Source organism: Pogona vitticeps, chromosome 2, assembly GCF_051106095.1.
Source record: "Pogona vitticeps strain Pit_001003342236 chromosome 2, PviZW2.1, whole genome shotgun sequence".
Classification (NCBI taxonomy): domain Eukaryota; kingdom Metazoa; phylum Chordata; class Lepidosauria; order Squamata; family Agamidae; genus Pogona; species Pogona vitticeps.
In genome coordinates, this window is record NC_135784.1 from 208,664,900 (window position 1) to 208,692,869 (window position 27,970).

General features: G+C 43.4%; 1 protein-coding gene across 3 annotated transcripts; it reads right to left on the reverse strand.

Moving 5' to 3' along the window:
- Nucleotides 1–398: 398 nt before the first annotated feature.
- On the reverse strand, nucleotides 399–27,878 carry RNF20 (ring finger protein 20). 3 transcript variants are annotated; one of them, XM_020791143.3, is made up of 20 exons: nucleotides 27,777–27,878; nucleotides 26,477–26,646; nucleotides 25,759–25,926; nucleotides 25,324–25,471; nucleotides 24,727–24,909; nucleotides 23,643–23,761; nucleotides 21,046–21,192; nucleotides 19,551–19,628; nucleotides 19,320–19,439; nucleotides 17,636–17,815; nucleotides 15,936–16,071; nucleotides 15,397–15,518; nucleotides 14,095–14,495; nucleotides 12,801–12,918; nucleotides 12,232–12,381; nucleotides 10,754–10,966; nucleotides 5,721–5,846; nucleotides 2,075–2,215; nucleotides 1,269–1,370; nucleotides 399–976 (listed from the first exon to the last, which is right to left on the reverse strand). In XM_020791143.3, the coding sequence occupies exons 2-20, from the start codon at nucleotides 26,603–26,605 to the stop codon at nucleotides 800–802; spliced, it is 2,958 nt and encodes a 985-aa protein (XP_020646802.1). In that variant the 5' UTR covers nucleotides 26,606–26,646; nucleotides 27,777–27,878; the 3' UTR covers nucleotides 399–799. The 3 variants fall into 3 exon arrangements, with proteins under 3 accessions (XP_020646802.1, XP_020646805.1, XP_020646804.1); XM_020791146.3 differs by lacking the exon at nucleotides 27,777–27,878 and adding an exon at nucleotides 27,661–27,751; XM_020791145.3 differs by lacking the exon at nucleotides 27,777–27,878 and adding an exon at nucleotides 27,642–27,685.
- Between the last annotated feature and the right edge of the window lie 92 nt (nucleotides 27,879–27,970).

Sequence of the window (27,970 nt, forward strand, 5' to 3'; positions counted from 1 at the left end):
ACAGAAAGTTCCACAGAGTTGATGTGGCAGATGTATGTGGATCTTCTCTTAAGGATGAGTTGTCTGGGGGCCTATAATGCAAAGTCAAAGTGGAACTAGAGGAAAGATTTGTCTTCACTGCTTTTGGTCCCAGCTTTCTGAGAGGAGGCCACGTTTTCTCTGATGGTTTAGCCTTCCTGGTGAATATTGCAGGCAAGTCAGAAGCTATGCATTAAGTACATTAGAGGTTACATTGCAGTCACTGTTCTTCACACAACTCTTTCCTCTTTCTTCCTGTAATGGGTGCAAAAGATCACCCTGAAAACCTTGCAAAAGAAAAAACTGTGTGAACCCTTACAAATGGCCAAGACTTTCAATGAATGCAATCACCACAAGCACAGACAAACACAACACAGGGAAACACTTCAACCAAGAAGAGTCTCCTCTTTTATTAGAAAACAGTGAGGGGAAAATTAACTTTAAGATGTTAATGAGAAAGCTCAAACTAACCCAAGCCAAATTCCCACTAGTAAGGGTACAGTCTGGTTTAGAATACTGTTTGTCCATAAGAAGGTCTCATTTCTATTAGAAAGAGGCAACCAATGAGGCTTAGCAGTTGGCAGAACCAGAATGAAAAAGAAATACTGAAGCAGGAAAAAAAATTAATCCCATTTCTCTAATGGAGAGATCGGTCTTTAAAAGGAAGAAAAAAAAACAACTAGGGAGAAGACAGCTGACAGAGAAGAGCAGAATCCAGCCTGCTGATGAGTCACAACAAGTACGGTAGTTGACAACAACGAAGCCCCTCCTCTGGGCAGACTCAGCCAATGTAGATGCGGTGGAAGTCATTGGCCCCAAAAGCAGCGTTGCACTTAGGGCACTTGCGCTGCCGGGTGTCGTAGCGAGTCTTGACGCACTCAAAGCAGAAGACGTGGAAGCACTTGGTGAGCACAGCGTCCTTCTTGCGCATGTTGCAGCAGGGGCACGTCAGGCGAGCCTTGGGAAAGGAAATGGGACAGTTAGGAGCTGATGGGGAAGAGGCGTGAGCGCTCTGGGAGATGCCTCTTCATCTGCTTGCCTAACTCATGAATTGTATTTGTTCACAGAGAAAGAGTCAGGTAGCTCTCTCCTGACATAAAATGAGAACTCTTGGCTACACAATGGAGGTCCTTTCTAGGGTGTTCCAACCGCATCCTTTGCCAACTGAGTTCCTTCAGCATTACTAATGGATACTCTAGTCTTTTTCCCAATCCATCACCTGAAGGGGATTTCAGCACGAAGTTGCTTACCTTGTAGTCTTTGATCTCCTCCATAAGGATCTCATCGCAGTTGGGAACCATGTCAGGCTTCTTAGTGGTCTCCAGCTTCCTTCGTAGCCTTGAGATATCTTCCTGTAAGAAGGGGGGGGGGAATGAGCAGAGCTGTTACTAGAAGGAATTCTCTCTTTCCTCAAAACGGCTTCAACTACAGGGTGCAAGAAAGACTACAAAGCTGCGAATGGGTGAGGTTATTCACGCATCCATGAGACCTCTCCTCCTATCTTTTTTCAACTCAGTGAAGAACAACTCCTTTGTCAGAGGGAAAATGTAACATGTAACACACCCACATAGATGATGCTTTAGAAATGGATGCCTGGGGTAGGCAACCCAGTGCCATTCAGCTCTCAACTAAAAATCCCATCAGTTTCAGTCAGCTTGGCCAATGAACAGGGATGATAGGAGCTGTACCTCTGAAATACGCTGGAGGGCAAAACAATGAGGGAGGAGAAGACATTGACATCCAGTCTGCAAAGTTTCCTCAAGGCAGGATTTTGCTTTTTAAAAAAAAAAAAACAAGGCTGGACTAGGACAGACAGGTGTTCTGCAAGGAAATTATTACACAGCTATTCATGATGAGCATCACCCGCTCGGAGGTGGGGGAGGAACCCAAAAAGAAATAGCTTGAGATGAGCCATGTCATAAAAACAAAGACACTGAAGTGGTGTAAACCAAAGCACTGGCAAAGGTTACAGTCCAAGAATCAGAGTAAATGAAACTGCTAACAAAGGCAGTAATCCAAAGGTGGTCAGCCAAGCAAGCACCCACACGTCCTTTACCTGGGCTCGTTTGAAGTTGAACATGTCCTTCTCCTTTGTCACACTGTTCTCCACTATTTCATCCTGGAAGTCATGCAGCTTCTTCTGGGCCAGTTCCAACTGGGCCCGAAGGTCATCCGCCAGCTGAGCTGCATCCATAGCCTGTCAAACAAAAGGAAAAACACGGTGACTTTTGTTGTAGATACTACCAAAATGGACAGAAACTTCCAAATATTTGAAATGGATGTTCCACCTGTTTCTCCTTGAAGGACGCCTGTAGGCTTTTTGACCAAGAGTCCTTTGAAAAGTGGCTGTTGAGCTTTCAAGATCATGTTGGAAAGATCTTCAGAGATTGAGAGGAAAACCTCCTCGGTGTGTGCATGGGCACACAACCCACACTCCTCTGCACTCCCAGTTATCACATGCTGGTAAATAACTGCGTTTTCTTGAATTAGTACAACATTTCTCTTTATGTTGTCAACAGCCTTGAGCTTGGAGGCTAGATTTGTTAACAGCATGAGTGTCCAAAGGATTTTAGCTGCACAGTGTTAGGTGCAAAACCATTAAAACATATATTTTCTAACTCAGCCAAAATCCCACACTGGCCACAAGAACCAGGGGTCCTGAAACTACTGCTAAAAAATAATTTTATGACCATTTGTCCACACAGTATGTGCATTTGCCTTCTTGTGGGCACATGCCTCGTTCTCTGGCATTGCACCGTCCAGGACAATTATAAGCTTACTGCACATCTTGTTTCTATCAAATACCCTGAAAATGTCAGGTAATAGGCCTATGATTTCTGGTAAATCTGATAGTCTGGCCAACAGATCTACCAAAATAGACAGATGTGCCTTCTACGAAACTGTTATAAGTATTTCCAGGTTTTTGAGTAGACAGACTTGGTATCCAGATGAACAGGCAGAATAACAACTACAGATTTTGACTCCTATTTTGGCTTCTAAGTGGGCAGAGCCTGGGAGGAAAGGGATATGGTGGATCTCAGAATACTCAAGTCAACATGAACAGTGGTCATGCTGATTGGGAGATTCTACGACTTATAAAGCAGAGGTTTTCCAACCTCCTTGTAAGAATAAGAACTCCAGTATGCACTACTAAGCAACCTCACAAAATATCTTTTCATTCTTCCCCCCTCCCCAAATTAAACATAGTTGCAGGGCAGAAAGCTGCCATAGCCAATTTCAAAACTGAAAGTAGGTGAGAAGAGTCTATAAATTACATGTAGTTTGACCAGAGCTCAGAAAAATTACTTTTTTGAACAATTCCTCTATCAAGCATGGTCACTTGCTTTTAGAAATGTGCCTTATCTTTAAATGAAAGCTGAGCTGGGGGTTATTGCTTGCTGAGGTGGTTCTTCTCCCTCACCCTGGAAGACACCCATAGAATGAGGTAGAAGTCAGGTAGTCTTTGCCTGCTGAGACTTCTGGCAAGGATACCACTTTTTAAAAAATAAATCCTTGCCTACATGGAGGGAAATCTCTTGCTTATTTGCAGGAAGTTTCTCTGCACTTTGAAGAGTGCACCTTACCCCCTTGTTCTGCTCCATGTGCAGATTTAGACTGAACTGTCAGTAAAAGAATGTACTCAGAATCTAATAAATAAGCCACATAAGGGGTGATGGGGGAGGTAAACAGGGATGGAGGCGAAAGCAATGTAAGTGTTCCTAACTCTGTTCAGAGCCTGAAAGGGTTCCAAATCCCATGCCAGATAAGCTTGCTTATGGTACACTCTCCACAGGGCCATCAATGTTGCCTACTTCCATATCTTCTTGGTGCTCAAAGACATTTTCCCTCCTCTGATTCCATCTGGGTTTTTCATTTCTTACCCATTGCTTTTTGTGCTTCTTTGGGGCTTAATTTCAATTCCAATAACTGTTTCGGAAGTATTGCTGTTTTATCAAAGTAACGTGGTATTCTCCCACATCCCCTTTCTTCTGGATTTCTCCTGCCTGCTGAAAAAACTTTTGAAAAATTGAAACTATTTTATTCAGCATCGCAGGGGAAATCCAGCAAAAAGGGAATGGGGACAATAAAGCCCTTTGTTTTATCATAAGAAGCTATAGATATAGAGAAGGGTCCCTCATGACTGCAGATTCCCCCCGATTTCACAAACATCCCATTTCTTTGGGCATAATCCTTTTTATACCCTTGCTTAGGAGTTTCCAGAGCAATCAGGCTGGCCAGCTATCAACACAAAACCGCCTGCGCTGGGTTGAGGGCCAAGAGAAGGTTATTTGGGTGAAATAGCAGGGAAGTATTCCATCCTAATAAAATCACACAGCTTTTATGCAATGTACGTACAGCAATACAGTTGTGCAGAAACCTCCACAATAAATCATCACCATCTTAGAACTGCTGAGCTGCAAAGGACCTTTGTGATCATTGAATTCAGCCCATCAAGGAGGCACAGTGGCGAGTCAAACTCCCAACCTCTGGCTCCACAGCCAGATACCTAAACCACTAGCAGTTCAATGTGAATGGTCCCTATCTTGAGGTCTCTAGATATCATTAGGTTTCAATTACCCTTGGCTCCAGTCAGTACAGTCGTTGGCTAACATAGAGCTGGGGGATATTCGGATGCACACAACCATTTTTTTTGTTCTTTGACTAAGGAAAGCACCAATCCAGCCAGTTGCACTGATGCTCTTTCTTGAGCAGGGAACCTTTTCATGCTATTCTCTTCCCCTTCCCCTACAGGCCCTAGCCAACTTAATTATTTTCATTGTGCCACTCTGCTTATTACTTTTTTTTTTTAAGTTCAGCCTTTCCTTCCTTCCACTGTCCTTTTTGGTCTTCATCAAACTCTTCTGTGGCCACTGCTTTTTCTTTATGTAATACATACTTTCCCTTGTGCTCTCGCCAGAGAGTTTGTAATCTGTTTCCATGTCCTAATTATAGAACTGTATAGGATTTCAGAGTGTTTTCCCCCAGAGGCAGATCAAATGAAATAACCATCCCATCCTATTAAGGATGAGAGATATGTTCAAAAGGATCCATGCAACTAATGCAGGGCAGAAAAAGAAGCTTGCAAGAGTAACTCTATTAAGTACTAGTTAGGCATCAAGGAAAATCTATCCCTAGAGTGAATTTTGCTCCAAATTTTAGAACAGCTGCTCCCTTCTGTGTGTTCTGCTCTTAGTTAGTTTTTTAAAGTGCCCATTGCCTGTCCTTTTTTTTAGCCAGGGCTGAGACTTTCAACAGCAGTTTTACCAAAATGCTACTGAATTCCCATTTAGAGTTTGGTTTGGCTAACTGCAACGGTGACAGAGCTCAAGGACTAAATTGATAATCTGGCAAAGGGGTGGCTGAATGACATAAAAAGCTAACAATTGTACTTTTGTTGTTCAGCTCTGGTCTCCAATAGTTTTATTTTTCTCAGTCTCTTTCAATCCCGAGGAAAAGCAAGACCTAGATCCTAAAGTGGATAAATAAAAGCTACATTTCATTTTATGTTAATTAGTATTCTGTCTCCCTTCTAAAAAGCTGAAGGTGTTGAAAGGAGCTCTCCTTTGCCACAGTCTTAAATGCACAACCCCACAAGGGTGGCTGAAGCTGCAAAAGCAGCATCTCATTGGTTCATGGTTTGTCAAGGAGAGTTAGGGCTGGTCCTAGGAGTTTTAGTTCAGTGGCTGTTACTTTAAGCTTACTTTACGCTTGTTCATCTCCAGGGCCTGAGTTCGCAAGCCCAGCTCTTTTTCTCCTGTGCCAATGTTGCTCTGCAAGAGGTGCTCTTTCTCCTCCAGTTTACGTACGACCTGTAATTGGGCATCCACCTTCAAGAAGCAAAACCAAAGAAGAGATACATTTAGTTCACAATTGTCCATACTTGGCACTAGGATGTTTAAAGTCCTGTACCAAGACAAGGCAGGAATCTGAGATATATACATATTCTGCCAACTGTCTTTCTTAATATTTATTATGCTTTACCAAGCTGCAGAAGGGTTGAGAAACTATGCATAACCACCAGAAATCTCTGCCTGCTGGCTTCTATGATGTTGGCAGCCATTCTCTTCATTTGTCCAAGCTGATCTTACTGGAATGGAAACTGGCTTCTTAAATAAAAATGAAACACACATTCTCCCAAAACTGAATTCTGCACTTCAAAGCAGCACTTGAAAATTACTCATGGAAATTTATTTCATCATCTCCAATTTGTGAACACCTGCAACAATGATGCTAGAATTTGTTCCTTTAACGATGTTCTTTTTGAGTAACAATTTGCTATTCTCATCAATTTTCAAACTTTTTAATAACCATTTCTGGCCACATTAATGACTTTTTAAAATGAACAAAATTAATTAAAGGCCAGAATCCTGTTGGGGTAATTCCATCAGCATAACTCAGCTGTGAACTGCCCAAGTGAAGCAGTTGGCCTAGGCATCAGCCATCACACACCGACTTGCTTTGCAACAGAAAATGCCCACCCTGACTTTTTCATTTTGGCAGCCTGCAGCTGAAATTTACGCTGATGGAGTTATGATGGGGCAATTTTCCAATCAGATTCCTGCAAAATTATTTTCACAGAAATGTAACTAATCAAATGTTGACAACCATTAAACATCCATCTATTACTGCTGACAAGGGATGTGTAAAACAATTATCTCCAAATCCTGTGTGCACTTCCATCTCATTCTTTGTTCCTATCAGGCTGTGAGCTGTTGCTTTTTTCTTCCTGCATGATGTTGAGGAGCATTTCCCACAGAATCTATATTTATTCACCCACTTTTCCTAACATATGCATTTTAGTATACACTGCCCCTCTGTGAGGGTTCACTGTCTACCTCTTGGATTCCTCTTTGAGATCGACTGAACAGACACTTTGTCCAGGGTTAAACTCTCAACATTTACTTCCGGTAACTCAAGAAAACTATTAATGTCTATCACGGTAATCAGTTTCTCCTCTTCATGCAACGGCATGAGGGGGGGCTTGAATACTGTTCCAAAAATGGGTTTGTAACAACAACATCCAACTATTTACGGCCTTCCTCAAGAAAGAGTTCTGTCATGAGTAGGTCTGATGAAACTGACAGCATGAGCATCCTATCCTCTCGGTGTGTGGTTGACCTGGTTAGGCAGTTCCTTGGCTCAGACCCCTGCATCTCACCATTCCAGAGCCATTGACCCCTCTGTCATTTCTCCCAAGTGATTTTGGCCCTCTGCTCTTTAATCTTTCTGCCCCACACACATGCCTTCTTTTCTCCCCAATAAGAGGGTTTTACTGGGACCACTTCCCATCTCCTTTCTCCACTTCTTCTCGGGGCACCACAAGCTGTTCCCACTTATTTATCCATGGGTTTTCTACCCAGACCTATTACCATCCTGGGGGAAGGGTCTTTGGCTTCACCTTCATATCCACCTCACCAGCAATGATCTCCTCCTCCTCCTCCTCCTCCAGTCCTGCCTTTTCTAACAGTCTTGTCACCACCACCATCCACGGACTTTCCCACCTTTTCCAACTCCTCTTCTTGTTGTACCCGCTCTCCAGCCAAGGTTGTCATCCTTCTGGTCATCTTAGCCCTCCAGATTCTGGGAACAGCACCCTTTTCTTCAAAAAGGAACTGCACTCGGACAGGGATGCTGTTGTACCTGTCCCCCTTCCCACACTCTCCCTCTGACTAAAGCACATTTTGTGTGCATGTTCAGATTATAGGTTTGTTTGTTGTCAAACACTTTAAAAATGTATGCATGCATCCATGCATAACCAATAGCCCTGGCAGCCACGTCAACCTCTGGTATGCTTTGTCTCACTGTAAGTTTTGGGAGCTGCCTAATAGGTAATTCCAACGAGAATCTCAAAACCATTAGAATCCTTTTCCATACTCACGCCTAATGATAATTCCGTTTCTTCAAACAGGGTTGGATTGGCAAAATACTGACAGAATCAGGCACTTGAATAGGGTAGTGCAAATAACCCGCATTTGCCCACAGCATACAGAGGCAAACTCCCATCACCACTATCATGGAACCCTCATGGTGAATCTAGCTCTTGTGGGATTAAAAATGTAAAACAATGTGAAGCCATTTCAAGTGACCAAAGGGAAATCAGGAGATTTGAACCAGTGAACAGCTTAGCCACCCAATGAAGTCCAAGACCTTTCCAGGAAAGTCCAACAGCTGAGGCAGGCTTCAGAGCAATGTCACCAGCTGTACATATTGCCCTGCAGCCAGACTCCCACACATTTCATGTTGCTACAAGGCAAAGCATCACTGCAGTCTCCAGGCTTTGTATTCTTTTATTTATTTTTTCTTTTTCCTTCTCAAGCTTAATTTACTAATCAGAACTTATTTATGCTACATGGATGGAGTGTGTATTTGTGTGCAGATGAATGCCGGCATCCTTGTACGGTTTCTGAGTGGCTAGGGCAAAATTAGAATGTTAGGGTCCGTCACACACACCCCTTCACATCCTCTTCAACTTAACCAATGGTATAATTAAAAATAAACCAGTGCCTGATATTGTAACTCTGAACCTTTGCACCGAAGGTAGATGGGTGCAAAGGTTAGGAGTAAAATCCCCCTACGAAATTCTCTCTGACTTTATCAATCTAGCTTTTCTCTCATCACCTCTCCACCTCCTTGCTCTTTCCACAGAGAGCAGTCTAGCTTTGGAGATGTTCTGTGCAGCTGACATTAGCCACTAGCGATGGGGGTTTTTTTATACGAATATCCTCCCACAGGTGCAGATAGCGAGGGTCTGGCCCCCTGGGGCCAGACTGTCCACTCACGATTCCGCCACTGCCATGAGCTCCGCAGTGCCTTCCTATCCCTCCGTTGTTCGTGATGGATTAGCCATTCTGCAACGTGGCAGAGAGGCTCGTCAGCCCGCCTTCTGCCAGGAGTGGCCAATCCATCACAACCATCAGAGCGATAGGAAGGCACTGTGGAGCTCGTGGCAGCATCGTAAGTGGTCAGTCTGGCCCCAGGGGGCCAGACCCTAGTTCTCTGCACCTGTGGGGAGATATTCATATTCATATATGAATACCCCCATTTATATTAGACATTCATTCTTCTTCTTAAGACCTGCCAGTCTCCTTAATCTCCCAATAAAGAGCAATCTACTACAGTAACTCATCTTTGAGTCCCAGGCTGGGTACCTATGAGCAGAAATAAAATCCTACTGTGTCTCTGATCGTTCATAATGTGATTCCCACGGGATAAGGGAAGTCCAGGGCCCATAGCTGTAGGATCTTTGCCTATGCCTGACCAGGGACAGGTAAGAACCAGTCAAGAAGAGCCCACATAAGGGCTTTAGCAGCAGCTTTGTTCGCACAAGATCTGCATAAATGTGACAGCAGATCAACAACTTCGTGAGCTACCCCCAGAATTTCAGTTCCTCACAGAAACGGCAAAGGACTAAGAGCTCTCCGAGCTTCTCTTGGAAATTTTATTTAGTTGTTCAGGAAGTCTGTGGCAGGAAGTCATCCAGGACAGTGGACTACAACAGCTGCCCTTTGTTATGATACTAACAAATGTCCCTTCATGTTAAAAAACTCAAAAACAAAACCACTCTCTATTCAACTCGAATTCTGGAATACAGTGGTGCCTCGCTTAGCAATTGCCTCGTTTAACGATATATTCGCTTAGCGATGAGGTTTTTGGAGCGATTTTGCGCTCCGTTTAGCGATGTTCCCTATGCATTCCAATGGGGGGGGGGAAATTCACCAAAAATTAACGAAGAGTCAGAACAAAGCCAAATTAAGTTTGCAAAGGTTTTACAAGGTACACTAACGATCCCAAGCATTTAAAAATAGTTTTTGAATATTTTAAGACACTTTAAAAATAGCGAAAACGGACATCGCAAAAACATTGGAATGCATTGAATAGGCTTCAATGCATTCCAATGGGGGAAACACTGTTTCACTTAGCGATGTTTCCTATGGCGATTTTCGCTTAAGGACGGTAATCCGTTCCCATTGGAATGGATTAACCAGTTTTCAATGCATTCCTATGGGAAATGGTGTTTCACTTAGCGATGTTTTCCCATAGCGATGTTTTTTTGGGAACCAATTAACATCGTTAAGCGAGGCACCACTGTACATGGAAGAAGGTAAAATCTAGTAGAACTTTTTGCCCTAACATACTAGGTTGGGTTTGGGCTTGTTTGTTGGAGGGAGGCGTTGAGAACTTGATATTAGGAAGAATTAAAAATTATTTCCCCCTGGGCAGTCCCTCAGTGGGGGGGGGGGAAGGCTTTTGTAAGTCTTACCTTCCCCCCCACGACACATAAGAGATAACTATTGTTTACAGAGAAGCATCCAGTCATCATACTCTTTGTTTCTTTCACATATACACACACACAGAGAGAGACAGGCACCTTGCAGTATGAAACTATGAGCTTACAATGCTGGTGAGAATTAGGGACATAAGTCAGTACTCAACTGCTTCCTAGCATAGCATCCTAAGTAGAACATTTGCTTTTGTTTCAATGAAAGGCAAAAATTCCAGGAAGTTGAGTACTCCACTTGGTTTTGTGTTTTGAGCTTTTTCTTTGCCCCTGTGGAATTGTGGCATATGCATTCTCACATATATTCCATATACATACACATACATACAGATCTTAAGTAGACATCAAGGTTAAACCCAACTGCGTTCAACACAACCACAGCCTCAAACTATACCTTGGTTCAAGGAAGAATTGGGTTTGGACTCAGGGCCCCTCTCCTTCTTTTCCTTCACCCACCTGTGTCTTCAAGGTAAGAACCTGGTCTGCCAGCTCCTCCTTCTCCTCCTTGAGCAGCTTGTGAATCTGGTTTGATTTGATGCGTTCAGACATGAGCTTGAAATTGGCATCATCCTTCTCCCTCAGCTGCTGCATCAGGCGAATGTTCTGCTCTTGCATATCTTCGAAGGCTTGGCCTGTCACATCCATTTCAGAGAGCAACGCTTCTTCTTCCTGTACATCAATTGAGGAACAGAGTTACGATGCCAACACTTCCTTTGCAAAGCGACACCCCACCCCTTACACATCCTCTTTCCCATTTTTTAAAAGAAGGATGCAAGGCTGTCTGACAAAGGATGTAGGAAAGATTAAATCTGTGAAGGAATGCTATACAGATAGTATGGAAGATGCCATGGTCAGTGTTAATATTCATATGATCTGTACATATGAAGGAAGAGATGGTGAATTTTTGGGGTGGTGCAACTTGCTTTCCCCACATACCCCTGGGGCGGGAAACACTGACCCTTAAGATCAGCGCTTCCCAACATTGGGTGCCCAGGTGTTCTTGGACTACCACTCCCAGAAATCCTGGCCTGCACAGTTAGTGGTGGAAGGCTTCTGGGGCTTTTAGTCCAAGGACACCTGCAGACCCAAGGCTGGAAACCACTGCTTTAGATCAATGGTTCTCCATGGTTGGTCTTCTGTGCGTTTCAGACTTAAAATCTCAGAATCCCTGATCTCTGCTTACTCTGGTTGGAGCTCCTGGAAGATGAAAGATTTAGAACAAGCATTGGTCCTACTGGTTGAAGTGAAGCTAGAGTCTAACAACATCTGGATGGCCACAAGTTACCCATCCCTTTTTATATGGAAAATGGCTTCCTTGTAACAATTTATTTATTAAATTTCCTCCCTGCTTTTTCCCCAAAAGATGGGGCTGAAAATGGTGAGGTACAACTGATCAAACCAATGAAATGATACACACATCCCTCTGAGCTGGTATCGTTTGCACCCTTCAGCCTATGGCAATTATACTCAGTTTAATTAAGAGTTTAAAAGAAATGAATTATAAGTAACCTAGCTACCTGTAACAGCAATGAAACAAAATTACTTTTCAAAGGTAATGTAATAAATAAGAATGTATGGGTGTGTGTCTGTGTGGGTGGGGGGTGCGCGTGCGGGGGCGTGTGAGTCCATGCATGCATGGGGCCATGCACGTGTTCCTGGTCCTTCAGCCCTCAAAAATGTTGAAAATATCTGGTGTGGCCCTCACGGTCAAAGGTTAGGAGACCCCTGCTCTAGAGGTAGGGAGAATATTGGTAAGATCTAACTGTCTGACCAGGAGAAATCAGATTCCATCACATGGGACCAATGGTACAAAGTTAGGATGGAAACATATCCCAATCCTAAATTCCCATGACATCCCAATTAACTACTTAAGAGGTTCATCATCCACCCTCCCCTCCACTAGCCAGTAAGCCTCCCGGTTAACATTCTCTCACCTGCTTAGCCATCGCTAGTTTCTTCTGCAAGTATTCTATTTGTTCTTCCACTGCTCGAATCTTCCGGAGGGCATCCTCGTCAGCCATCTTTTTGCTCTCTTTTTTCTCCTTGTCCTCCAGCTCCTTCACTCTTTGTCTTAGCTCTTCCACCTGCAACGAGCAGAGTTGTACGAAAAGGAGGAGTGAATTTTAAACTGAGGAAGTGAATCACAAACTAAAGCACAACCAAAATGGAGGAGGTTTGTACTAAACACTGCCCAAAATAGTCAAAAAGAAATTCATCTAGAGAACATAAAAAGAAATTGAAGAAACCAGAACATCAAGTTTATTATGTTTCAGAGCCTAGCACTAGGCAGAGTACCATTTCTACACAGAAATTTTCCATTTCACAAAGAAGAAAAACTGGGGTGTTTCCAGAAGTAGACTTTAACAAAAGAGACAATTACTGTATACTGTTTTTACTTAGTTACTTAGTTACAAGCCCACTTACAGTTCCAAATGGGACAGAGAGGCAAAATAGCAGTAGCAATAATTTAATAAATAGATTCGGCAGTGGCAGAGATTTTTACCTCAGCTTTGGCCTTCTTCTCAGCAGCCATCAGTTGAACTTTGTCTCTTTGCTCCTTTGGAGCAGAGCGGTACATATCCAACAGCAATTTCATTTCTTTCTGGCTTTCTTGAGCCTTCCTGAATAAGGTGGGGGAAAAACCCTGCTTATTTGTAAAGAGCAAAACAGAACATGACACCATTCCAACAAACAACTATGCTTACCTGCCGCCATGTTAGGGCTCAGACACATTACTAGCAGCACCAGTTTCAGTAACAACCAGATGCTTAATAGAAAGTGTGCAAAATCCACTTTCCTTTACTGAGAGTTTCAAGAAATCAGAGGCTCAGAGCTTCAGAGAAAAGCAGCTCTACCCACACCCTTCTCTAACACTGGCTAATAAAAATTGGTCCATTTAATGTATATACAGTGGTGCCTCGCTTGACAATGTTAATTCGTTCCAGCGAAATCGTCGTAAAGCGAAATTTAAAAACCCACTGAAATGCATTAAAACCCGGTTAATGCATTCCAAAAACTCACTGTCCAGTGAAGATCTTCCATACGGTGGCCATTTTCGGTGCCTGTGTAGCGAGGAATCTGTCCCTAAGCACAGCGGGGAGCCATTTTGAGCACCCAGCGGCCATTTTGAAAGCCTGACAATCAGCTGTTTTGATTGTCGTAATGCGAAGAATCGGTTCCCGAAGCAGGGAACGGATCTTCGCAAAGCGAAAAAACCCCATTTATACGATCGTTTTGCAATCGCAATTGCGATCGCAAAAACGTTGTGAAGCGGATTCGTCATAATGCGGGTAATCGTTAAGCGGGGCACAACTGTAAATGTATATAAAGCTAAATTGCATATTGTCCACAATTTTTAACTTTAGCAAAGAATTGTCCCATAATCAACAACCAACCCATTTCTAATCTGTTTGATTCTTTCGTTTGCTAGTTCCTGTTTCTGGTTGAGTAGTTGAAAGAAAATAAATGCGAAACAAGCCAGATTTCTGGACTTGGATATAACTACAAGGCACGGTATTCCAACAAGCCAGAGTTCAATACGCCTACAATAAAAAAAGAACTGGAAAAGAACTCCAACGCGGGCCTGTTTGTTATACTCCCTCTTCTCTGCCAAGGTCAGACATTTTGAAAACTTAACTCAGTCATCTCTAACTTTAAAGACTCAGGACCCAATATGTGTCCTCCTAGGATTTTTCCCTCTCTTCTCTTTGCTATAATAACAATATTTCCAACTTAAATGCCATCTCATCCAACCATCAAGGGAAACTGCCCTAGCAGAAACAGGTGAGTTCTCTTACTTCAGGTCAGCTTTCAGTTGTTTGACCAGTTCAGCTTCCTTCTTCCTTCCATCATCATGCTTTCCTTTGTCCTTCTCTTTGGTGGACTCCCTCTCCTTCTCTGACTCCTTCTGCTTTTGCTTCTCTCGCTCTCGTTCCTTTTCTTTCTCCCGCTCCCTCTCTTTTTCTTTCTCCTTCTCCTTCTCTTTCTCCCGCTCTCTCTCCTTCTCCCGCCTTTCCCGCTCCCTCTCCTCTTCATCCCGTTTCGCTTTTGCTTCCGGGGCATCCTCGGAGGCTCCCTTGGAAGTTGCGGCCTGTGAAGAAGGATCTTCAGGTTCCTGTTTGATCTCGGGAGGTTCCTCTTTGACATCCTCAGTACTGGACTGGGAGTGCAGGAGAGCACTCCCACTGCGCGAACGGGTCTGGAGCAGAAAGGAGGAACGCACACACAAACAAAATGTATAACGCATACTTATGTCCACACACTTTTTTAATGGCCTTCTCTTGCCCTTTGGCCTGACTTGACTTGACAGGTATTGGCACAGTACTTTCCAGACGGAATCTTTGAGGTTTGGGATTTGGGATCTTACCAAAAAAACATACCATACCATCACATATGTGTACGTACACACAAACAAACACACACACATGTATGTGCGTATTTAACAACTACAAAAATTAAAACAATACAAACCAACTAAGAAAACCTTAATAATACAAAAATAACACAATAATACTGGGAACTGTCTGGAGATATAACCAATTTCCCCCTCATTATGAAACCCCATTCCCAAACACCACTATGTTTTCAAAGGATAAATGTGGACAATTGTATGTTTTCTTTCCCTCATTAATCAGGGTGGCAGTTATTGCCTACAGTATTTTCTTTGTTTTTTCTGCCTCTCCTTAAAAATATCAGTGTGCCTTAATCAATGAAGAACCTGAGAATACTTTTTTAATGATGTTCTGGTTACTCTAGCAACCATGTGGTGTTATGGTTAGAAACCTGAACGAGGGCTTGGGGGTGTTCAGGTTCTAGTCCCTACTAAGCCATGAAATTCACTGAGCATCCTTGGGTTAGTTATTCTTACTTAGCTTCACAGAGTTGTTGTGAGGCAAAAGCACAAACAAAAAGCCATGACCTTACTGGAGGAAAGGAAGAACAGAAGTACAAGAAGTAAATATTCCTGTTGTTTGTAATGCAAATAGCCACACAAGACATAACCCCCTTTCTCTCAATTAGTCTCTCTAAAACACACACACTTCAAATATAACTAGCAGAACTTGTTTCCATATATTGCTGTTATCCTCTTATTCTCTTACCTTGCTCAAGTCAGACTGCGCTTCCCTCAGCTTCCGTTTGTATCTCAACACCTCCCCTTTGAGCTGGTGGTTGTGGTTCTGGAGGCTGCTGATGAGGTGGCGCATCTCCCGATTAATGGGCCCTACATTAAAAAAAAATTATGTGGGATGAGCCATGTTACAGCAGGAGGAGCTCAGTTCTCTCAAAGGAAGTGTGACAGAGAAGACTCTTTTGCCCTCTAGATGTTCTAAGCTAGGGGATGCTTTGCTGAGAGACTGTGAAGCTGAGGACCTAAAGCGGCTGGAGGACCAAATGGACTACCATCCCAGAAGACAGAAAAGTAACTGTATCAAGCCAGCGAAATGGGGAATGAGGACTTGCAGGAGACACCAAAAACCATGACGTTGACTTGCAAAGACTGTCTTGCACTTCTTAGGGCAGGAACAGGGAACCTTTGTCCCAGGCTCCCTGAGAGGGACCATGATCTGGACACCTCTCAAGCCAAGAATCAAATGCCAAAAAACCTTCTTGTCTTTACAGAAGAGCCAGTATAAAGTACCTGCTTGTTCATTAGCGGCAAGCGTCTGCTCAAACTCAATGCGCAGCATCTCATACTCCTTGCGGACCTGAGCGAGGGTGTCCTCCAGCTGGATCACCTCTGTGCGCAATTTCTTGTGTAGGCTGACCTCATCCCGCTGTTGAGAGAAACCACAATTACTGCTTGGAGGCTGGAGCTTGTCTTGTCGGCTGCCACAAGGGACTAAAGGAGCTTTGTGGCACAGGGGTTAACCTGCAGTACTGCAGTCAAAGCTCTGCTCACAACCCATGTTCAATCCCAGGTAGCGGGCTCAAGACTGACTCAGCCTTCCATCCTTCTGAGGTTGATTAACTGAGTACAGTACTTAACTTGCTGGGTGGGAGGGGCAATGTATACCGTGCATAATTAAATTGTAAACTGACCAGAGAGTGCTTTAAGCACTATGGGGCGATACATAAGCAGCACACTTTATTAAAGGAAAAATGCAGGTGCTCTTCCTACATAGCATGTGAATGAACAGGGCAGAATTCTCTGAAGCATAGAAACAACTATGCAGCATTTCTAGATCTTTCCTATATGTCTACTGGCTTGTGGTACGGAGTAGAACAAGTATCCACCATTAGTGAAGTCTTGTTCTTCCAACAGTCCCAGCACCCTTTTTCTTTCCTGGTGTTGCAAGTTATCCAAATCATGCACCACAACCCACACAACCAGTTATGTTGGTCATATAGTCTGGCTCCCAAGTCTAAGACAGACCACAGGGAGATTACTCTCTAAAAAAGCAACAGGGACTCAAGGGTCTCCACCCAACCCACCCCAACATGCAATGGTTTCAACTGGCAATGCAAAAACAGCAATGTTTACAAATTAAAACCCATTCAAACATCTCAGGACCATATTTACAGTTGATAGAAGCCAGTTTTATATTATTTTGTCTTAATTAGATCTTATATCATTCCTTTTTTCTTTCTCTCTGGCAGAAAAAAAGATAACAAACTACAAGTTCTACTGTGCATACAGTGTTAAGACAATTGCAGCAAAACTTAATGTGGACATCTGAAGTTGTCTTATACCTAATCAGCATTGGTCTATCATACTGATGGGCTCTCCGAAACCCTCCTGCTACCTAGAACCTCATTCACCAGGCAAGTGTCAGTTATGTAGGCAGAGCCTATGCCCTACAATGAAATACAGGCTGTATCCTGAAATTTAATTATCTAGGGTTCCCCCTCCTCCTTCTTGCAGAAAAAGCAGCTTAAAATGCACTATAGCTCAAAGACAGGGCTGATCTGTCCACCAGGTGGCATCACCAGCTTGTTCATTTACCTGGTCACTTGAACACAATTCCTGGCCATCACACATGACCAGAGAAACAGCTTTCAAGAAGTCTTAATTAACAGAACTCATTTTCATGACCCCATGACCAATCACTGCAATTCCATTTCATCCTCTGTTCTGATCTGGATTGCAAACTGTTTCAGGTGAGACCTAGATCACGTCTGTTGTTCACAAAATGTCCTTAAGGCACTTTTACCAAGCTTCTGCAGGTGTCAAGGCCACTTTAGGCAATGTCCAGGGGTGTGTTTGTTTCCATATGATCCCACTGGGAGGAGAGATGCAGCTCAGAAGCTCCACCTTTCCCATCCCTGCTATAAATAGCCATAGCTTATTCTCCCAGATCAAGATAATAGCAGAAGGAGACAATGGGAGGAAAGGGTTACCTCTATGAGCTCCACCTGGCGCTGATGGGTACTTCGGGTGCCATGAAGCAGAGTGCGGGCTTCATCCAGCTGTGATTTCAGCTGGAGGCTCTCATTGTACAAAACAGAGAACTGTGACTGCATGCATCGATATTCTGGGGTTTCCTTCACTACCTCTTCCACTGCTCGCCTGAGATCCACCTGGAGACCCACAGAATGGTGTGGGGATAAGAAGAGGAAAAATTGGGGTGCTGAATCACATAGTGCAAGAAGAGACACCACTAATTCTGCACTCAGCACAAGGCAAGGAGGAGCCAAACTGTCCTATGTCTCAAAACAATTCACAGTAAAGAAATCCCCAGCCCCATCCTGGGATCAAAATCAAAGCTAACTCTGAGACTCATGGCTTTTGGATGACAGCATCACATTCATGGCTTTGGTTCATATTAAAAATTCATGATACGTATAACCAATTTGCTGGTCTGATTTTAGCTGTATCCTTGCAACACAGCACATAAAGATCACATTCCAAGACTGCATTCCATCCTTACCCAGTAAAGTACAGCTGAATGACTTACGAAACACTGATAAAGGTCTTGTAAAAATTGTGAAAATAAATGAAACATGTTTTGTATGTTACCCTTTTGTGTTCCAAATCAGACTCCGCAGTAGAAGACACATACACAACCCAGACCCTCTCACCACAACATAAAAGGATGCCCAAGTGTGTATCTCAAAGCAACAAGTAAATGGCCAGGTTCCCTCAGCCTTCCCTTTAAACTAAAAGCAACACCTGCATTGCACAAACAATACATGAGTTGCTTCTGGATTTGGAAATTGGATCATGTTTGCCAATTGGCTCAGGGAACTGCCCTTAAGCATCAGGATGACAACATAATTTCTGAGTGCCTCTGGCTTGCTTAACCTGGCCTGGAAGGTGGCAGAACTGCATAACAAACAAGTACATGCTGCTTGTTACAATAAGCTCAACATAGTAACAAATCAAAAGTAGGATCTTGGGAACGCATGCATACAGGTACTACTTGCAGAAATACACCCAGACACCGTAAGAACAATTAGATTAATATATCAAAGGGTGCTACCTTTGTACTGACCCAGCTCAAATCCTACATGTACCTTATCTAGATCTCATGTACCATGAGAACTAATCAAGGCTATAAGAGAGATTGTCTGATCTGTGCTTACTCCAACTTTGCCTCCTTCCAATGTGTTCCAAGATAAATAATTTTGACCTCACCAGAAAGTCCATGATTTACCCTATGGAACTAAGGGAAAATTACACCTCCTCATCAAGGATCACTAGAGTTAGAACCAGCAATCCTGCACTTTGGGTATAGCTGCCCAAATGTAGCATTCTCCTGGGCAGCAAAGTGTTGTGAGGCTCTGGAGATCTTTGTGTGAGGCAAAGCACTACCAGCCTTTCTGACTCTGACTTCTAGCTTCATCCTTTTTGTTCCCAAATCCTCTCCAAGCTAATTTCAAAAGGAGGCTAAATGATACATCTCTGCATGAGTTTTCTTTATGGCCTTGTTTCCAAAAATTCCAATTCACAAATTCTGGAGGCGGTGCTGGTGTTCCCCCAAAGATTTTACATTCTTATTCTTACAAAAGTAATATTTTTGGGATACAAGAGTGAAATCCCCAACGTTAAACAAACACAAATTTCTCACTTGCCAATGCATACCTTTAGCTTCTCATTCTGAGCTGTCACCTCCTCAAGATCCTGACGCAATTTCTCCAGCTCACTCAAGCGGTTCTGGGCAAGTTCTTTATTTTCTTCAAGTTCTGCATTCATCTCCTCAAACTATTAAACAGAGAAATGACAGGAACTGAACGTTATCATGTATCTTTGCCCCTCCTTTTCCCAGCTCCCCCTGCTTTCGTCCCCATCCTCCTGTGCGGCCTCAACCTTTACCTTTCGAGCGTTGATCGTGATGGTACCTCCATACAGACTGCTGCCTGCGCCGTAGACCTTGTACCCCTTCGAGTTCACCTGCAAAAATGACATGAGTTTTACATTTAAAACAAGTTAATAAAAAAAAGTCTGCTACAAATAGAACACAGTTACTACATTTACTCACAAAACTGAGCACAACTCAGGAAAGTCCTTGTTGACCAGAAGCCTCTTGGTTAAGTATACCAGGGCAAGCCCAAAGGAAGAAATTACTGTACAGCAGCAAATTGCCATTTGTAAACAAGTTGCTGCTCATATCCCTAGCTGCACACTAACTCACACAACGAGTAAGCAATTAAAAATACAAGTAATGATTTGTTAACTAACAGCAATTCACTGCTGCACTGCACCCCGCTGCACTGAGGAACAAGAGGATTCTAGCCATTGTCATGCCTATTAATTTACTATGCATGGATTAGATTTTTATCACTTTCCCAACAAAAGTGGTTTGTAAGGCGGCTCATAAGAAAAACATAAAACAAATTCTAGCCAAAACTGGAATATAAATACTGTAGAAATCAATTAGCCATAAAAGTACAAATACAGGAATTACAAACAAGTGCACTCCTCTGGAAAAGACCAGAGTAAAAGAACGCCCTCCGAGTCCTATCCCACACAGATACCTAGGAAAGACAGGAGAAGCTGCAATACTGGAAGCAGCTGAGAAGTCTCGAGAGTCAAAGGACACCCTCTCCCTGATCACCTACCAACAATCAAAGCAGGCCCCAAGGCAGACCGTTCCTATTTTAACCAAGTGGGCTTCAAGTTGATCAGCCAACAAGCAGTGCTGCTGATGGCATAAAAATAACTAGTATACAGAGAAACTGTTATCCACTAACTTTAAAGCATATTTTCTCAATCATAAAAGCTAAACAAAGAAATACAAGTTATGCTCCTTGGAGTGCCGATTTCTAAGCTAGATTCCATATTCTTTTTTTCACGTAAATGGATTTTGGGCATGTATAATAAGCTGCTTATAAGCATAATCCTGCCTTTAAATAAAGAATTTGAACAAAAGTTCCTTTAAGAATTCCCCTAGCATTAAATACCTAAAGCACAACTATTTCAAGTGGAGATTCAAGGGAATCCTAACCCTGAAGCAGAGGGTTCACCTCTTCTCCCTTGTACAAGAACAATGGTGTTTAGAATTACTTTCTCAACCCCACTATTTAAAAAGACCTACTGTCTTCTCTCTACTCGCAACCAGCTCTATCACAATGGATCAATTTGTTTACATTTTTACATAGAAAAACCAATTGCTGTACGTACTTTATAACATTAGCAACACTGGGAGATGCTCATTGGAAAGTAGGACATGTATATAAAACTGACACAAAGCTTTCTAGAAATCTGTTTTCCCAAGCTTCCTAAATTTTTCTTCCTCTTGCTAATACTGTTCCAGCCTTTCCAAAGCTGATCCAACCCTGAAACCTCTACCCAGCGCACCGAGGCTTACTCGTTCCAGGACGTCTGCCAAGTGCCTGTTGAGCCGCTGCTCCCGCTTGCGGATCTTGTCAATGTCCCATTGCAAGTCGTCAATCATGGTCTCCAGCACAGAGACGCGAGATTCTGCCGCCTCCACTTTCCCTTGCAATTTGGAAAACTGCATTGATGGAATGGGTGGGGGGAAAGGAAGGAAAGGGAGATGTCACTTAATGAAAGAATTTGTGGTCTTCACTGTGCTTTCCAGATCAGTGACAGAATCCTGACTTTTGGCACGCTGATTTGAAATAATATTTGACTTGCTTCTTGAGATACTTGGATGCAGTTTACTGAATGCTAGCAATTTTAGGTGGAATTTAGCAACATAGACCCCTTTGTTTTGTTGGCTACCAAAGAAATTCCCTTTCTCTCACATGTTCATTCAACTGCTTGTCCCTCTTCCAGTTTATGTTTAGGGCTTATACAGCAAATCGTTTCTTGCTGCACATCCTGGGTAATGCATACGTGAAGAACAAATGACGCCACAACCAAAGTGTCCATTCAGTGAATGGCTTAATCTTGCTCTGTGCCAGATTGCAGATCTCAACTACAAGGTCAACTTTCATTTTTTTTTCTACCTCCATAAACACACTATACACTATTCACAAACAGTGATGGAAACAAACTGCAGCTAGGCACGGTTCGGCTGCACAGCTGTTCTGCAGCCACCCTAGCTTCCTTGCCTCGCCTCCTCCGGGGGGCACCCACTCAGAGACAGCACCCCGAGGAGGCAGGCCTGCAAAGCCACACCACTGTCTCTCAGTTGGCGCCCTCCAGAGAAGGCACAGCAAGGGAAGCTGGAGCTGCTGAAGAATAGTTGTGCGGGCCGACCCACCAACCCACAATTCATGCCCATCTCTATTCACAAATCCTAGCTTGGAGTTTCAAAATATTTAAAATGATAAGGTATCACTGAAAAAAACATTTATTTAAAAATCCTTTTTTTAAAAGGGACCTGAATCCAACCGGGAAACCCAACCATAATAGACTGAATACTGTTGACTCATCATTCAATTAATTCAATGAGTCTACTTTAGTCAGGTCTAGCAACTGGATTTAGGCCAGTCAGTGGGAATAGATTTTATTTCAAAATAATTCACAAAACAGAACAAAAAAGAAAGAAAAATACTTTTAATAATCCATCTAAACTTAACCAAGAGAGAGCCAATCCAATCTTCTTAAGGAGAGAATTCAACTGGCAGGGTGCCATCACGACCCAATGCCTAATGTCTCAATTTCTCTTAGAAGCAGAACTTGTAAGAGAAATGTTAATCTGTGGATTTAGAAGAGGTAGCTGTATTTGTCTGTGTTAACATATCAGGCAAAAAGTAAATAAAAATAAATAAGTCAAAAATGAGGCACCTTAAAAGGCTTATACTACAATTTTAATGTGAGTTTTTGTGGACAAGTCCACAAGTGTCTGAGGAATGAGGCTTGTCCACAAAAGCTCACATTAAAATACAGCAGTTAGTGTTTAAGATGCCACAATGTTTTTGTCTTCTCTATTTTCATTTTTTTCTTCTTCTTGTCCAATATAATCTGAGGGAGATTCATGCAGTAGATGACTGTCTTTCAGCCACTGTACATATATGCCCTACTTTCTGCTCACAAAAAAAGGAATAGCTGAATCCATCTTACAAAAGATGCAAAACATAAAAACAATAGCTAGGCATGGAAACATATTTATGACCAACTAAATGCCCCATGAAGAACAAAAACTGGCTATGAATAAACAACATAATTAAAATAAAGTGGAAAACAAGAAATGCTTACTCAAAGATAGACAGAGAAAATAAACCCTGGCCACAAACTCTTTACAGCTCCATAGGTAATAAACAGTCCCTTGAATTATACCTGTTGAGGTACTGAAAACCAGTGCAGTGGACAGAGGGACAGTGTAAATTGGTCAATAAAGTACACGCCCAAAAGCAATCTGGATGCTGCATTTTGCACTAGCTACATTTTCCTAACATTCTTCAGGAGTAACCTCAGAGGCCACAACAGAAATTGAAGTAGCAGATGGTTAGCACAACCATCATTCCCACCTGGCCACAGCTTCCCCACCCTAACCTCCTAAGAGGGGGCTGCTGCGGCAACAGCATTTATTCATGCGTTCTCAATATCCCTTGCTTCCAATGTGGTTCTGGTCTCCCTAAATTACAGTCCCTCCCCATTTCTTTGCTGCTGCACTGTGCCAAATACTGCCCACCCGCAGAAGGAAAAGCACTAAAGCTTTCTCCATTAACTGTAACTATTGCACTGCATTTTCAGAGGTGATAGTTCACCATACCAATTCTTCCTTTTCTAGAAGGCTCCATTCTTCCTTCTTTCACACAAAAACATACTCTCCACAGCCAACACAGTGGAAAAGCACTTTAGCACCCCAGCACTAGGTGGATTATGGCAGTCTCATGTTCTCGGCCTCACTTCTACAGAGTGCTGGTCCATCAGTTTCCTGGCCCCCATTAACAAACAAATACACGTATCACTGTGGCTGTTTATGCTGCATGCCAAAGTAGCCCTATAACCTTGTGCAAAAGCATGACCAGAATGGTGTCCATCCCCTTGTACCTCTTGAGACATGGTGCGGTGCTTTTCCTGAAGCAAATCGGCCAGTTCCTGAAGCCGCTTGTTCTCATTTGCTAAATAGGTGTTCAGCTCCTGGACAGCTTCTTCCATTAGAGACATGTCTGAAAGAGAGAGGCATTTGGAACATGACTACAAATACATCTGAAACTGTCTGTTATATTATAAGTTTTCTGCAGATGCTGGTACTGTCTAAACAAATTCAGCTTCTTCAGAATCAAAATCATTTGCTCCTTGTATTTTTTAAAAAAATCAAATTTCTAGCGCTTATGGTTGTAAAGCCAGACTTTCAAAGCACGGGAACGGTGCTCCATTCTCCATCACAAGGTGGAGTGCAACTTCAAGTTTTCAGATGATGAAAAATGTAATAAATAATAAAACACTATCTTATACAGCGTCTTCATGTTCAGATTTGGAGGAGATACGTCTGCCATGGTTTAAACTTTTAGTGAAGACAATAGCAAAGAAAGACTGCTAAAGCAGCAGAAGGCCCATCACGAAGAGTGTTAGGCCACAGTGGCTCCAACCAGTGTCCATAGACACTACAGTGGGGAAGACTACAACAAAGTCAGGCATTTTGAATAAAGACAGGAAGCCAGCAGTCTCACTCTTGGCCAAAAAAACAACTGACCCAAATGTTGAGCTTCTACCAGCTGTGCCAACCAGCTACAGCACTTTGAGGAGGCCTGCATTCAACTGCGAGAATAAGTGGGGAACCTGTGTCTCTCCATTTGTTGTTAGACTTCTTCTTCCATCAGCCTCCACCAATGAGGGATGATGGGAGCTGTAATTCTACAGCATATGTTCCCACTGGGATCATTTAATAAGTAAACCACAGTGGGTTTCATCTGATAAATTCTATTAACTGTGTAGCACAACTATAAAAGGAGGAAGTACTAAGGATTGTAATGTGTCTGTCAGATAAAAATGTGAAAAATGGTTTAGTCCAGGGGGTCTTCCACCACATGAATAGAAATGCTTTGAACATATGAATGCTTTCACTACCTGATGTGGTGCATTCATACCTGAATTAACCCCAAGCTGGAGGAAACCTTAAGTTATACCATACCTCCACTGTTCAACTTCTGGGATAGCACATCCACTCTCTCCTGCAGTTTATCATACATGGTCACAATCTGAGTGACTGCTCGGCGGGAAGACTCCACCCGTTCCTGCAACTGAGACTCCATCTCTTCACTGGTGCTGCTGGCCAGGGTGGCCAGAAAGGAGAAGGCAGGCTCTAAGATCTCCCCTAATAAATGACGATGCAAAAATAGGGCCATGACAGGATGCAGACCTGAACTCCTGAATATCCAAACACACAATCCTCCCACACCTCTCTGCTTAATTATTACCCATAAAATTACATTCGGGGCCAGCCCAAAAGATTTTGCTACTTGAAGCAAAACAGGTAATGCCCACCCCCACCTGTATCTAATCAAAGTGTGTAGTGTCCCAAATTAAGACAAGTTATTCTGAAGCAAAAAAAATCCCATAAGTGTAACTGTCCAACCTTGCCAATAAAAATAAAACAAACAATTAACCAACCATTTGCTGCCATCCTATAATGAACCTGTTACCCACGGTAACCCCTTTCCTCTGCTTAATGACTGGTTAAGTAGCATTCTGAAAGCAACCCTGAAGCAACCATGCCCAGGGGCCTTACCTCGCTCCCTTTCATCTTTGCGCTCCTGATTGCTATCTGAATCAGGTTCTGGCTCTGGCACCACCAGAGCCTTCCGCTCTGACAAGAGGTCTCCGAGGCCTTGGTCCAAATCGTAGCGTTTCAAAATGATACGAATATTTTCATCAAACTGAAGGAAGAAAAGCAGAAACCTCTCTAACGAATTGTTTAAAAGAAATCAGGGTGAACAAAATTAAGAGACCGATACTTTATATTTCTGTATTTATTAGTCTCACAATCTTCCCTTTTTTCCAATCACTCTCTGTCTCTTCATGCAGGCCACACAATAATCTTGTGAGGTAGGCCAGATGGAGAGAGGATGATGGGCCCAGTAAGTTTCATCATCTTGCAAATCCCAGTTCAATACTCTTAACAACTACACAGGTTCTTGAGTTTGAGATGGAGTACAAAGCAGACCTGGCTCCAGTAGCGATTGACAATCAGCAGTGAGGCATCATCTGTGGCTTGCCGCCGTTCCAGCTTCTCAATATGTTCCCGCAGCTCATCCTCAATAGCCTGCCTTTGGTCCAACATTTCTGCCAGCTTTCGGTTCTTGGTCTGAAGGGTGCGAATGTCAAGCTCTTCCTGAAATCACACCAACCTCAGTTAACAAAGCCTCATTTCAGGTCTAGTGCTCTTTGGGAGAGAAAACACAGGTCTGGCCTATATTACTTCAAATTGCAGGAAGTGGTTTGAATTATATCTCTCCATACACCCCAAAGTATTTCCAAAATTGTAATTTGAATGTTATTGGCATTAGTCACCTCAAGTGTCTATGATTTGGGGGGGGGGGGGGAATCATAAAATGTTAATGAATACCTAAAATAAAGAGAAGCACAGAAAACAACCGTGACAGGAAAAGGAATTCTAGCCCAGTTATGCGAGATGTCTATGCACAAGTGTTGTGTTTGTTTCCAGAGAATGGGATGGAACAACACTTGGTCAACGAAGCCTCTCCTTCAGAGGCTGCAGCCCAGACACAAGAATGCCAATGTCATCTCCACAAGTGGCAGGCCTCAGACCTTGCCAATGGTTGATGGAATTTCATCAGAAACACAAGGTTCCCAGGAGCTAGAATTGTTTCTGCCACCTTACTAATTGTGATACAGAGGAGAACAATGAAAGAACTACAAACCGTGGAGGAGACACCCCCAAGCTTAATGGTCTCCACGGTCGTTCCAGAGTCCTCAACACCAGCCTTCTTCTCTGGAGGTCCTAAGGGACTGGACTCTGTAGCGGCTCGTTTGTTCCCAATCCCAGACATGGTGGCTATAAACTGGGTATTCCCACCTCTCCAGGTCACTCCTGAAATAAAGGGAAACATTTGTTATTCTTGCTTTTTTAACTGTTCACTCCTGTTACAGGAAATTTGTACTCACCAGCAGAGCGGAAATCTACAGTACTTGCATTCACACAGAAAACATACTCTCACTGCAGATCTGAAATCCACAAAGCCCACCTGCTGGTTCACTTAGTTTGTTCTCTGTTGCTGTTTTAAAACATACTTTTCAAATTGAATTCAAATTTTGTGGGGTGGGTAGCTATTAACTCATGGCAAATAACCAGTGCTGGTTGAATAAAGGTAGGCAGGCTAAGGGGAACAACAGTAACCTGGCTTGTTCAGATTACCTATAACCTTCCTACAAATAAAAACACAGAGCAGGTTACAGATACACCGAGAAGGCAGGGGAACAGACCCTTGATGAAACCACACAGCACGGCAAGAAGCAAAATTCCCCTGCTCTGCATACTAGGATACAGTTACACCTGGGATCTGATTTTTCAGAAGCAAGGCTTGGCCCAAATTTTGGGGTTTATCTGTTATTGGTTTATTACCAATGCAAGTTACTAGAATGCCAGAATTAAATGTTGGGTGAAAGACTGGCTGGGCCAAATCACAAAGCAAGCCATTTAACAAATGGCTTCATGTCATTCAGCTAAAATATGGAAGAACTGAAGAGGGTGCCAACTTCTCCTTCCGCTCCTCCATATACCATCCTCCTCTTCTCATGGATGTGGCCTCTACAGAGGGACGCCAGAGGTTCCTCTTTAGCATCGGATGTTCTTGGACTACAAGAACTGGTTATGCTGGCTGGGGTTGCTGGGACTGGTGGTCCAATCTCGGGAGGGCCACACGTTCCTAAAGAAGATTCAAAGCAGGGCTACGCCTTTAACAGCGGAAAGGAACTCTGCACATGCTTCGGGAAACCGTCACCAGGAGACTAGAACTTTTTAAAAGCCCATCGTTGTCTGAAACAGCCCGGCTACCCGCTGGTCCCCAAAGGCTGGGCCACCATCACCCCGTCCCTCCTTCGGCACCTCGCGATCCCTGTCGGCGTGGAGCCTCCCCCGCCGCCGCCTCCCGTTCGTGGGACGATCCCCCCTAAGGGCCTCCCCTCCCCATCGCAGCCGCTCCCTCCTCCGCCCGGACTCACCACCCCCCGAGCCACCCAACGGGGCCTCCGACAAACTCCGACCGGAAGCAGCCTTCCGAGGACCACCGCCGCTCGACCAATCCTGTCTCTCCCCCTTCGTCCCGCCCTCCGAACGTCTCCGCCCTGCCCATAGCCAAAATGGCCGCCGCTGGCGCACTGCGGTTCTAAGAAAGGGAACAGCCACACACCGTGGG

Coding starts and splice junctions, on each gene's coding strand:
- RNF20 (XM_020791143.3), bottom strand. CDS start 26,605: ATGTCTGGGATTGGGAACAAACGAGCCGCTACAGAGTCCAGTCCCTTA. Junction 23,762..24,726: donor CCAGAAGTTGAACAGTGGAG/GTATGGTATAAC, acceptor TCTCTCTTTCAG/ACATGTCTCTAATGGAAGAA. Junction 21,193..23,642: donor ACCGCACCATGTCTCAAGAG/GTACAAGGGGAT, acceptor CCATCAATGCAG/TTTTCCAAATTGCAAGGGAA.